The sequence below is a fragment of the Passer domesticus genome, chromosome 5 (assembly GCF_036417665.1).
Source record: "Passer domesticus isolate bPasDom1 chromosome 5, bPasDom1.hap1, whole genome shotgun sequence".
Classification (NCBI taxonomy): Eukaryota; Metazoa; Chordata; class Aves; order Passeriformes; family Passeridae; genus Passer; species Passer domesticus.
In genome coordinates, this window is record NC_087478.1 from 71,774,122 (window position 1) to 71,787,583 (window position 13,462).

Here is a 13,462-nt window from a genome sequence, read left to right on the forward strand (position 1 = left end):
GCTTAATGCCATTCTCAAGAGTGTTACCTTGATCAAAATGAATTTAAGATTTAGCTGCCTTTTCTTTCTGAAGGTCAAGAAATTACAAGTGCAATGCTACACACTTCATTAGAACTACTTCCTTTAAATACATACCCTGTCAAAATCTAGCATGGTCATCATAGCATCAGTCCTTCAGTAGTGAAGTAGTTGAAATTCTTAAACCTGTAAACAGTCACTAAGCAGTTATTCAGCTGCAATATATTTTAAAGTTAAATTCAACTTTATGAAGCATAAATGCTTCCCCCCTGCATGAGACTTGAATCAAATTTTAATACAGGTTATTTCTTCATTTCAGAGAACTGCTGAGGAGCTTGGTATTTGTAGTTGAAGGCTGGTGCTTGCATTTTACATCAACCCTGAACACAAATGCTAGGAAGCGTTTCTGAAATACCTTTCTTAAAGCTCTTGGGCTTTTTGACCAGCCTTCAACACTCTTGTGGCCTGAGAACTGAACAGCCATGATGTATGTCCTTGTCTAAGCTGCTGTGTCAAATGTTATAAATAGTTTCAATGTTTAAAATGGCAATATGAACTAGTAAGAAGGTAGGTCAGTGGCTCTCTCTCCTTTCAAAAGCTTCAGTAAATTGTTTTAACAGTAGAAAGCACTTGATCTGAGTGTACTGAATTAGCCAGTGCACGAGCCTGACTGGTGTATCTAAGGCTGAAGCAGAACTATGCAGAGTGAAATAAGTTGAGCTATCTGCTTATTTAAATAAAAGTAAGATCCTAAACTGAACAAACTTCAGACCTGGTAGAAAGCTGCTGTTTCTTGCTAAGTGGTTTCACAGCTTCCAACTTCAGTTTGCCCTTGCTATCATGCAGATGCCAAAACAAGTCTGGCATGGCTTTATTAAGTTACTGATCTTGTTCCAAGCTCAGCTTTCTTTTTCGTACAGATTTTGAGGGTGCTCATATTTCAAGTATGGGTTTAGCAAATTTTGAGAAAAGTTGAGGTAGGACAAGCTTTGTGAAATGTAGTTTTTACCACTACAAAAATGCCAAGCCTTAACTATTGTACATTAAGCCTGTATATTCTATTTTTAAACATGCTAGTTTTTCCTGTAGCCAACAGAGGCTTATTTCTAGAACAGCCAATACCAGAATAAGTGTCTGTTTAACTAGATAAGAGGTAAATGTTCCAGTTTCAGAGTTGATCTTGTTTAAGATGCATTTTTACATTTCTAGCTAAAAAGAGTACACAGTTGCAACCAGAATTGTGCAGGTAAGATGAAAGAGAAAATTTAATTATACAATTCCTTGACCATAGGTTATGTAATGGATTTTTTTTTTTAAGTGAACATTTTTAGGCTTTAGCCTGAATCACAATAATCACTACAGTACTCACTACTTTAAAATAAAACATCTGGCTTTGTCCTGCTCTTTTTATTTGAAAAGAATACGCAACTTGGAAAAGTCTCATCCCTTGGAATAACTAAAAAAATATTATTGACTTGTAGGTTTCACACATACAACTTTTTTAGCTAGAACTGTTATTTTCACAGTGTTTTTAGCCAGCTGTGAAACCCAGGTTTTACTAACCTGTTACCAAAAAGAGGGTAAGTACAGCTGAACAGGTACTGTCCTAAAGAAGGTTTCAGACTAGAAGCAACAAAAAAGGCTGTAACTGAACCTTAAATGCTAAGACTGTCTTAAAAAACACTACAGAAGACCAAGCCAAGCACCTTTTTTCCATATCCATAGCTGGCCAAAATCCACTGGTAGAAAATTGCTTTTCTGATCTCCAAAATACCTAAAAATGTTATGTCATATAATTTTTCCATGATGATGAATACTAGGGTAGGGATATCTCATTATGCTTCTAGACTAATTGTTTTTGAAAGCTTCTCAAAGGACTTCAGACTATTTCAGTGCATTTTCTACTGACACAGTTTTATCTAGTCAGTATGTCCAGACCTATTTCTTTATTCTGCTTCTGGGCAAAGCATTTAACAGGTGAGTTTCACCACCTGGAAATACTTTACTGTGTAATTTTCATGTAAATACTGTCTGACAGTGTAAGTTGTATTTACACTTCTTTTTCCTTAGTAATTGTTAAATGAAGTTGATTTAATCATTTTATTAGGAAAAATGCCTTCACTATGTAAGGATTAGAATTGGATCTAATTAAAACATACAAAAGGGCATCATCATTCTGCTGAATTTCCTATTGCTGTCTGCTGTGCAAATTGGATACCACCTGAATTCTCTTTGATTTGCTTCTCTTGTGCAGCCTGCTGAAGATAAACTTTAAAGGTAAGAAACTCTGTGTTTTCATAGGGAGTAAATTTCTGTTTCCTCCTCTTGACACCAGTGAAATATTGGAACTACCCTAAATGGGAGGGTGTAATGGTTTGGCTGGGAGAGAGTTAATTAAAGTCAAAGTAACTGGTATGGGGCTATATTTGGGTTTGTGAGCAAAGCAGTGTTGATAACTCAGGGATGTTTTGGTTACTGCCCAGTGGGCCTTGCACAGAGTCAAGGCCTTTTCTGCCTCTCTCACTGCCCCACCAGTGAGCGGGCTGGGGAGCACAAGGATTGGGGAGGGGTTAAAGCCAGGAGAGCTGATCCCAACTGACCCAAGGGATATGCCAGCCCACATGATGATGATGTACTTAGCAATACAAGCTGGGGGAAGAAGGAAGAGAGTGGGACGTTTGAGTTATGATGTCTGACATCCAAAGTCACCGTTACATGTGATGGAGCCCTGCTTTCCTGGAAATGGCTGAACGCCTGCCTGCCCAGAGGAAGTGGTGACTGAATTCCTGTCTTGGCTTTGCTTGAGTTTCTGCTTTACCTGTTAAACTGTCTTTATCTGAACCCACAGGCTTTCTCACTTTTGCCTTTCCAGCTCTTTTCCCTGTCCCAGTGGAGGGGAGTGGCTGTGTAGGGCTGAGCTGCCAGCTCAGAGGGATTCAACTGTAACAAAGGCTTTCTTAAAGTTTTCAAAATCCTAATGGACTTGTGAGTTTTGTGGGGCTTTCCCCAGCTCATGGAAGTGAGAGTAGATAATGAATAATCTCCCTCCACTGCCATGGCTGACTTCCTGCAGGCTGCAGTGGTGGTGCAGAGAATTTCACTGCCCTGTCCTGCTGGTTAAGTTTAGGTACCTCTTCCTCCCTGACTGCTTTGTTATCTACAGCTACTCCAACAAACCAGTCAGTCAGGGAGATGCTTTGGAATTTTAACTCTGATCAAGGGCTTGTGTCTGGAGGACTGGAACACATTTATCTGCTTGCTCTTTATTAAACCTATACATGTCTAGTGAAGGATATGAAAACTGTTGTGTATTATTAGAAAGATGCAGTACCATGAGCAGGTAAAAATGAATTAACCTTAGTTACACACTTGTTTACAAGTCTCTGATCAACTTAATTTTTGCCCAACTATAAATAACTTTATTAAGAATGCAAGAAACCTTAGGCATTTGTGTTTGTGGATTGAATGTTTCCTGGCAGTGTTGTACTTGAAAAGATAATATTGTGAAGTACTAATCTGGCTGGAAACTATCAGGTCACAGCTTTTCCACAGCTGGCACTTTCTACAGCTTTTGGGCCCTAGAGTAAGGTTTGAGATGTGGTTGGTATGGAACGAAGGGTTTGTGCAAAGTACACATCCAATCACTTCAGTGATCATTAGTTATCATTTAGTCATTAGTTCACTACAGTGAAATAAAGCCAGCATTGAGAGCAGGGGTTTGCTTTTAGCCTGCAGCACATCACACAGAGGAATGCTGGTTTCTTTCTCGTGCTTTTTCAGGAGTGCCTGTCAATAACTACAGCTTGCAACCAGGTGCTGTCCTAAAGGCACTTGGTTGGCATGAAAAGAGAGGGGCTGTTCCATGCCACAGAGTGTGTTATGTGCAGCTCAGACCTCACCTGAGTGCATTTCAAAGCCACCAAAAGCCAAAGGACTAATTGCAAGTAACCTGCAAGATGCTTTTCAAGTTTCCTCCAAAGTTCTTGAATTTAATACAGTTATCTTGATGGCAACTCTGTCAAGAATCAGGTCTAATTTTTGTTCAGGTCAGACTGGTTACTTTGAAAATCTTTGGTTTCACAACTGAGTTTTAAAATAAGATTGTTTGTTCTAAAGACTTTACAAAACTGTTGTTATAACACACCCGGAAAGATCTGGAGCTTTAAAGAACCCACATCTTTGCTTTGCATTATCTCCCTATCCCAGTACTATAATTCTTTTTTTTTTTCCTTACTTGCATACTGGTGCAACTTTGATTTGTTTTAGTTTTTTAATATCTCATTTGTCCCTTCACATTGGATTTTCTGTCACCAGCAGTTACAGAGCTAACAGGAAAAAAATCTCTGAATTTTACCTCAGGTTTTTTATCTGCAGAGTAGCAGAACAGATTTAAAAAACAAAACTCAACCATTCATTGTAGGTAGATGAAACCCCAAATATTAATAGAATCTTTGCTCTAAGAAAAAGACATATGAGCTCTTGCTTACAAGCAGTTACTTTCATCCTGAAGTGTAAGAAGTTACATAAAAAATATTTCAATTAATGACTAAACTTATTTTTGGACTAACATAGTCACTGGTATCTATGGAGGTTCATGTTGTACAGAAAGAAGTACATCCAGAAAACCCAGGAAACAGGTAGACTACAATGCTTGCAACACTGAAAGTACCATTTTAAATGCAGGTGGTAAGTGCAATAAAATTCATTTTAGGAAGATGTTATAATACCCTTTAAGGATATTCTGGTTTTTGTTGGTATGCTTTACATCACTAGCTTTACAGAAGTCCTTCAAGAAATAAATTTAATGACTTTTAAGCTCACCTACCAGTATTCAGGGATGAATACACAGACATGGAATGAAACAAAACTGCTCTTAAATAGCCCATAACATGGTAATTTGGGAAAAGGGAATAGAGATACACCACTACAAATCGTTTAAAGCAATTTGGATTTGCTATGATATGGAATCCAAGATTTTTTTAAGTGGGCAGTTTTCCCTGTCCGTTTTTGATTACCTTAATCAAAATGGGACAGCAACAAAGAATTACCATAGTTAATAATATATACACTAACTTTTTACACAAGGATTGTCTTTGTTTGAATTTTATGATTACTGAGCTACTCTCATCTGCTTTTAAGAAGAAAGGGAAAGGTCAATGGAAGTGCCTACGATTTCTTGCTAGATGCTGTAGAGCTGCATCACAGGAGAAAGGAAGGATAATGATCAGGTGCTCTGCAACACTTCACAAGGTGATGAAAACCACAAGAGAGAGTGCACCATCTCCCCGTGCCAGGTAGGTTCCATTTATTGTGACAGCTGGATTCCTTTTTAATTAAAGGCAAAGTTACTAAGGGACATTAAAAAATTATTAGTAAATCACTATAGTGCCAGCTGCTTTAACACTTTGGTTTATACTGCAATTACCATGAACAAATGACATATTGTCCAACTGTATTATTAAGACACCTATATAATGGGATGATTTTGTAATTGCTGTTGTGTTTCACTCTTCCTGAGCATAGCAAATAGTCTTTCTGGTCTTCCAACCAGTTAATCACGTCTCTGGTTTGTATACATTATGTGAAACATCACCTGCAGAAGTAGCCAAAGGATTTGGCTCACCAAAACCACATTAGTCAGAGGATTTTCTGGTCTATTTACCTGAGAGTTACACCTTTGACAGACATCTTTCTTACACCTGCAGAGATGCTTAAATCTTCCTTTGATTCACTAGCATGTTTAGGATTTAAGGGGGGAAATAATAGGCAAGAGGTGGAGAATGAGGGTGGGGCAGGTGTTTGAAGTGGTCACAGCTGTGTTCCTTCATTCCTGACAGTCTGAGGGGTAAGCATCTCCCACCCCCTCTCACACACGAACAGCATTAGGATAAACAAACCCTTCTCAGGTTCTACTGATCTCCATACTGATGAGGACAAGTATCCCCCAGAAACCTGCTCAGAAGCAGAGCAGGAATCAGGGCGTGTGACCCAACTGTGCGTTTTAGTAAACTCCTTGCAGCAAATTTCTGTCTTCCTGTATGTTGTCAGTCGTTCTCGTGCAGGGCACATCCCTGAGGCCCCTGGATAAGCGTGACCAGCGCCAGTTCTGCTCCATGGACCTGAACTCCTCACCTCCTCCAGTCCCCGTGCTCTCACCCTCAATTCCTGTCCGAACGACTCCGGGATAACACAGAGCGCCCAAGCCTGCCAGGAAAGCTGAAGAGCCACCTAGAAAAAACGGAGTGAGCTATTAAGAAAGAAAAAAGGGATTTTTAAATCCTAATTTAGAAACAATCCGTGCAGGGCGCCGTTCCGTACAGCGACATGGCCGCCCCCACGGCGCGGGCCCCGAGCCCCCGCGCGCCTGACTCCTGTCCGTACAGCAAGATGGCGGCCACCTCTCGCCGACCCCTTCCCGAAGCCAGAAGGCGGCGCCGCGGCCGTAAAGCAGCGCCCGTTTCCCGATATCCAGCTGTCGCAAACCGGTGAATGGCTGTGGAGAGGGGCCGGGGGGGGTGGGGGACGCGGGCCCGCGCTGGTGGCACGGGGGGGCGGCGGCGCTAGCGGCGGCTCCTCCGCCTCCTGCTGCCCCGGGAAAGCGCTGCCTGCCGGCGGGCGAAGGCCAAGATGGATCCCAACAGGATCATCCAGGCGCTGAAGGGCACCATAGACCCCAAGCTGCGCGTCGCCGCCGAGAACGAGCTCAACCAGGTGAGGGGGGGGCCCGCCCCGCGCGCGGCACGGGGGCGTCCGGCCCCGCCGGCAGGGGCGGGGGGCGACCGCGCTGGGTCCGGGAGCGCGCGCCCGCGGCCGGGCCGGGCCGGGCCGGGCGGGTCGCTGCCCTCGCTCGGCGGTGGCCGCGGAGCTCGGACTCCCGGGCAGGCGCTCCCGAGCGCGGCAGCCCGGCGCTGGCAGGGATGACATTGGTGTGGCCCTGGCGCGCACGGGACGGGCGGCACTGACGCTCGGGGGCGCGTTCGGTCCCGCTCGGAACGGCGCCTTAGGGCTCACGGGCAGTATGTGTCGTGGCATCCTGCAGCTAATCACAGAACTGCAGAGTATGCGGAGTTGGAAGGGACCCGTCGGGATCATCGAGTCCAACTCCTGGCCCTGCTGCCCAGCCCCGGGAATCCCGTGTGCCTGAGAGTGTTGTCCAAACACTTGTGGAGCTCTGTCAGGCTTGGTGCTGTGACCACTTCCCCGAGGAGCCTTTTCCAGTGCCCAACCACCCTCTGGGGGAAAAACCTTTTCCTAGAGCAGCGGCAGTGTGCGCTGAATGGAACCGTGACCCCAGCCTTTGAACGTTTGAGAAAATAGAAAGTTCCTTTGCACAGCATTAATAGCGCTTTAATCTCTGTGCTTTGATGGAATATTTGATCAGTTCTCTTTGAGGACTTGGGATTTTTTTGGTTGTGTTGGTGTGTTAACAAAATTGTCAATGAGAATTGGTTGTCAGGAATTATGCTATTCAGGATTGCTCCTCCAGCTTAGTTTTATATTTAGGCAACTTTAAACTCCTTCTGAATTAGATATAGCTAATCCTTGCTTTAGCAGTTGGTAAATTCCTTTAGTAAATCAGTGGATTAAGTGCTGGACATTGAAAATACTCTTGTGAATGTTTAGATAAGGATGCGAGGCTTTTTCCCTCTTTTTGGCATAGTTACTTTAAAAATGCATCAGTATCTGTTTTTATCCCTACTGTTAAGGGCTGAGAGGGAAATGGCAAATATTTGTCAGCAGCCTGTTGCACAGCAGTCTAAACAACAACACAAATTACTGCTGCTACAGGGTTCTGTTCAGGACAGAGAGGCAGCTCCTGGGTCCTGCTCCTAGTGCTGTCATCACCAGTAGCACTGGGCAGCTCAAAAACAGTCTTGAAAGCATTTTAGGACTGAGAGCTGTAAAATGGTCCAAGTTTAAGTGATGGATAGTGCAATTCTCATGAAAGACACAGGTTTTAGATGCAAGAGTGCGAGCAGACTTAGTGAGAACAGGTTGAGATGCAGAATTTTCTTTTAAAATACTTGATGCATTTTCTTTTTTCTGACTCTTATGAAGAATGAATCCTGGAATGGAGGCATACCTACTGTTATTAGGTGACATGATGTATCTGACATAATGTGCTGATGATGCAGTGCTGGGTTTGACATGACTGGATGAGAGAAATAAAAGTGCTCCTCAGCAATGTTGCTCAACGTGGGACTTTGACATCTTGAAGCTTTTTATTGCTTTTGAAGCAAGGCTTCAAAGCGACGTGTCAGACTTCCCTCCCGTGTATCTGATGGTGGTGTTGACATGTCCCTGTGTTCCTGCAAGTGCTGGAATCCAGGTGCTGTTTTAGCATTTATCTTGTTCTAGCAGAGGGACCAATCCACCAACCAAACAGAAAATTCTCTGTCACTGAGTACCCGAGGTGGTGATGGAGCCCTTGGCCAAACAGCACGGGAGTCACCTTTGTTCTGTGCCACAGGTACAGGGATGCTGCTCTGGAGACAGGCTCGGGGGTGTTGAGGTAGAACTTGCTGTGTTAGCTCATCTGCAGTGAACACTGGCATTCAGCTTTGAGTCCAGGTAGTGCCATGGGCTTCCCAGACACTGCAGATCCTACTAGTGCACCAAGACACTGCCTCCTGATGCTGAACCAGAACAGAGTCCTTCAGAACAATATCCTAATAGTCCTGGCTCCAGTTTGCTTACAGTGTAGAGCACGGGGAATAGAGTTTACATGAATGAAAGCTTTTCTACGTATAAGTAGTCCCAACATGTTTGAAAATGCTTCTTTCTCCTCTCTATGTTCCTGCACCTGTGTAAAGATACACCTAAATCAATAACTTTGCTGTCTGCCCTGTGGATTATCACCTAAGTGCATTCAGAAATGGAATTGGGATTCCTTTTTTTTTTTTGTTTCCTTGTCCTTTTTATATCTATTAGAAGGCTGCTTGTGAATATTCTTCCTCTTGCAGCTAGAAACAAGTGTTGGTTTTCAGCCAAAATTGGTTTATGGTCAATTTATATCCATTTGTGCCAATCTTATTTCAGGTGTCTTGGTACCCTCTCTGACAGATTTGTCGAAGGCTGATCCCCTAGAAGCCTGTTTTTCTAGCCTCAGCAGGCTATGTTTTCTTTGCCATATCATAAAACTGAATTTATGAAATCTAGTAATAGGAGCACAGCTCTTCTCTGCACCAGTTTCCCTTTGAAGTAATCCTTCTCGTGGAGTCTGGTCATTTGTGTTTGCAGTGTTCCAGAAAGTCTTGTGCTCAAAGCTGCTAATACCTCATTAAATACTAAATCTACAGTTATCTTCTTTGTGTCCAACATCTACATGTTTCTTATCACTCAATATACCAAAGTCCCTTGATCGTGTTATTCTCTTGTTCATCACTGACAAACCTGCAGTTTTTAGGAGAAGTTCTGTCATCATTGAGTACCTGACCATGTACTTTGGCCTCCTACCCAACTCCATTTTTGTTGGTGCAGTTCTATAGATCATTCAGTTCTTAGCAGGATTTTTCTGATCTTTCTCCTTGGTTGATGCTACTTTGAAATCATTAACAAACTTCACTTCTCTCTGTGATCTGAACACAGCTATAAGTGTGGGGTTTATTTGAAATCTGATTCTTGCTAAACTAGAGCAGTTTCCTGCCAAAGTCAGAGTCTATCTCATGTAATTGCTGCCACTTCCCTTTTAGCCTCTTGGGTTTCTAAGTGTACATGCCTTTCCTTTCCCTTCTTTTTCTTTTGGTCCCCTGCCCTGCCTTTTTTTAGTTCAGCTCTCTAATGTAATTAGAGTGCACTTGATGATGATACTTATCACACACTGTACTTAGTAGAAAGCTTGGTTATCATACCAAGGAAGAGACTCAGTTTTGTGCATCATTTGTCAGTATCTGTTCCAGGCTATTACTCCTGTTACATCTGTCTTGTGGACTTCAAGGACTTTTGCTGGGTTAATTTATTTATTTATGTTATGATTATATACTGCTTTCATGTGCCAGTTCTTAGAGTGCTGTGAAATACACTTTACTGAACATACAGAGTTATTGTAATTCCAGTTCAGATAGGATTCCCATACAGTTTTTATACATTAATCTTCAGTGGCCCAACATGCTGTAACACATTCATTTGGCCTGTAGCAAAGGAGAAAACAAGAACTCAATTGCAGAAATACAGTTGGGCTTTTAAAATACTGAGTAGGAGTTACATAATTTGGCTTTGACAGCAACTGAGTAGCAGTGCTGGAAGAAGTGTGAAAAGATTACCCAAAAGCAGAAGAATCCAGAATAAAGTTTGGCTTCCTTCCATATCTTTCCACATCTTTGTTGAGCTGGCTGCTATAGTAGGCAGGGATCTTAAGGCCACTCTGTAATTGCCAGTGAGCACTTCATGGTACCTAGAGGGAGAAATCTGAAACCAATTTGATGAGGAAGTTGATTTGGATAATTAAAAGTTATGTGGAGAGTGAAGTTTCTTTGATACTGAATGAATTTGGCAGCAGACCCCATACAGGAAAGAAATTCATGTGGGTTCACTCTGTGTGAAAACAGTGTGTTTTCCCCTCCCTACATAGTATCTTTGCATATAGGCAGGGAAATAAAAACAAGTATCTTTTGAAGTTCTGGGGTGTTTTAACAACGGTCTCTGACTGAGTGTAAAGAAACAAGAGTGAAAATGCTATTAACAACTGCAGAAATACTCCTAAGTTTGCCAGTGGAATTTCTAAGTATACATTTTTAGTACACAGATACAGAAAATAAGACTTGGTAAACCAGGTGGCTGAGCATTTGGATCAGACGTATTTAAGCCTTGAAATTATCTTTGTATAAAGTTCATTTTTCATTAATTCAAGGTACAAATTTCTTTTGTGTGTTTGTTTTTGCAAACAAAGATGCAGTGCCTTGTTTTTTCAGTGTTTATGTGCCATACTTGTATTCAGAGGTACAAAAATGATGTTTACTACTGGTGGAGAAGGATGATCTGGGCTTGCAGAATGTGATGGAAGGCTTCTGGATTTCCCATATCCATTGTCCTAGAGTGTCCTGATGTTTTGCAGGGGAAGAAGCACTTTCAGTGCTGTTCTGCACTCAGGCACTGTGGTTGCCATCAGTGCAGTGGGAAGGTTACTGTCTCTTCTGGTTCTGGAGCAGTTATGGTCTTTGAATGTGACAGCAAGCAAGACACAAGAATAATGCTTCATGAAATGAGTTTAGCAGTGTATGATGTGTGAGAACCTGGGAGCCAAATATGAGCATTAGATATGAGAAGTATTTGCTTCACTAGGATCCATTTGGGGAGATTTTAATGTATTTTTTGCTGTCCTTATATTCTGGCCCTTTACAAGTGATGGTCTTCATCTTGATATATTTCAGTGGCCCATCTGAAGCTTGTTTGTCTGTCATATGTTCTGTACCTAATCAAATGGAAGAGGGGAGAGGCAGAAAAAGATATGTTCTCTGATCTTTTGAAGCCTGGAGCTGTGATAGTGATGCAGGGAAGGATACATCAGGCCAGAGGTGAAGGAACAGAGTGCAAAAAGCTGTGCAGCTGCAGTGCACAGATCCTGAGACAGCAAACACAGATGGAACAACATGTATGGGTCATATGCATCTCTTCCCCACTGCTGTAAATTTACCCAGTTGTGCTTCTCCCAGTATAGCTGCTAGCCTTGCACACTGCTGTATCCCATCCTCCCAATCCCAGTGGAAATAAAGTGCTATTCTCTTTTAAGGTAAGTGCTCTGATCTGGGATTCATGCAAGAACAGTCTGTATGTGTTTTACACAGCCTTAAAATCATTACTCTTTGTAAGTACTCACTGAAAGTTTGCTTTTCAAAAACTTTCACTTTCTCTTTCTAAATAAACGTGTGCCGCAGTGGATCAGCACTTTCACAAGAAGTTTTACCAGATCCCAGCAATGTGGGTTCCAGGCAGTGTGGCAGTGTCATCATTCAGCAAGTGCACAAAGCAACGTGCTGTGTTGTGGGAGTTGTGCTGAAGGTCTATTTCAGCCATCTGGTGCCTCCCTGAGGCTCCTGGGCACGGCTCTTCAAAATCAGCAGATAGTTTTGTGTTCCTTCTGTGGCACTGACACCATTTCTGCTCTCCTTTTGTTAAGGTGCAGCTGCAGTGATATAAAGAGCTGTCTTTTTGAACTCATCCAGCTCCAAACTCTCCTCTATGTCTATTTCCATGTGACATATACACCTGACAATTGCTCTGCACCTGCTCCTGTGATGGGTCCAGCTTTGTTTGCTGATGTCCGGAGCGGCGCAGGGAAGGGACACGTCCCAAGATCACAATTAGCATGACAACTAAACAGACGAGAATGTGCTGGTATAGGAAAAATGTTGCTGCATGCAGCTTTTTAAAAAGTCCTCTGTTCTAAAAACTGCAAACAGCATGTAGTTTTCCTGACCTAGGTTTGTTGCTGCACAAATGAGCAGGATGTAATTTAAGCTTCACAAATACAACAGAATCGTGTGTCTTGTTTCTAACGTGGGCTCACAGTCTCTGTTGATCCGCACAGTCTTCTTGTTTCTGATAATGAGTAGTAAACAGAGCTATGTAAAAATGTAAATTACGGCCACGACAATAGGAGGGAACAGAAGGATTTAATGGGGCTGGTGATCTCTGTAGGGGTGGTGCTGTGTGAAATGTAAAGACATGCACACAGCGCTGTGCTGGTGGGGATGAGACCCCCCCGGGGACACTGTGCCTTCCTTTGTCACTCCGGGTGCTTGCTGAGTGCGTCTGGCACGGAAGCAAATAACCATATTTGTGTAGATCCTGGCAAAACTTCAGGGAGAGCAGTTGTACACCAGCACAAGTAGTACTCATAAAGCTTCCTGAACTAGCAGTGATTTTAATGTAGATTAACTGTTGGGACAGGGAAAGGGAAATAATATTGTTAGCACTGTGTCCAGCCTAGATGTGGTACTGGTAGGATTGCAGCAGGAAGCCATCACCAACAAAACAACACAGTGCAAAAGCTGCATTTTTAATTGGTGTGTTTATAGTAGTAAAAGCTTTGTAGATTGGGTCTGAGAGCAGTGTACGGGCACTGTTGAGAACAAAGAGGATGGTTACAGTTCAGGCATGGTTTTGGGTTTCTGTGCTGCCCTGATTTCTCCGATTTTCTTTATCTCCATGCAGCTTGGGTGTTGAGTGCTGCGCTCAACTGTGGCCCTGTCAGAGCACACCAATGTTGTGCAGTAGTGACTGAAGGGCAAGATTTGTACTCCAGGCTACTGGATTAAAAGGTGATCTTTGGAATCCAGTATGCTTCAACAAGTTCAGCATGTCTGTAGATAAATGGAGTTCTTGTGCTGGATGTTAGAGCTGTTACTTTATTGGGAACATTTCTTAGGGATAATTAAAGTTTATAGAGAAGGAAATTGCAGGAGAGTATGCTTTTGATTTGCCACTACTGCTTTTATCTCAGATC

At 42.6% G+C, this 13,462-nt stretch overlaps 1 protein-coding gene across 4 annotated transcripts in view; it reads left to right on the top strand.

The window, feature by feature from the left end:
* Positions 1-6,538: 6,538 nt before the first annotated feature.
* IPO8 (importin 8) overlaps positions 6,539-13,462 on the top strand; it is a 46,841-nt gene continuing 39,917 nt past the window's right edge. For 2 of the 4 annotated variants that reach the window (XM_064420968.1, XM_064420967.1), the window contains exon 1: positions 6,540-6,729. In XM_064420968.1, coding sequence (XP_064277038.1) covers positions 6,646-6,729 — 84 coding nt within the window. In that variant the 5' untranslated portion in view covers positions 6,540-6,645. Of the gene's footprint in view, positions 6,730-13,165; positions 13,278-13,462 lie in introns of those variants that run through there. The other 2 variants (XM_064420971.1, XM_064420970.1) reach the window with 2 other exon arrangements.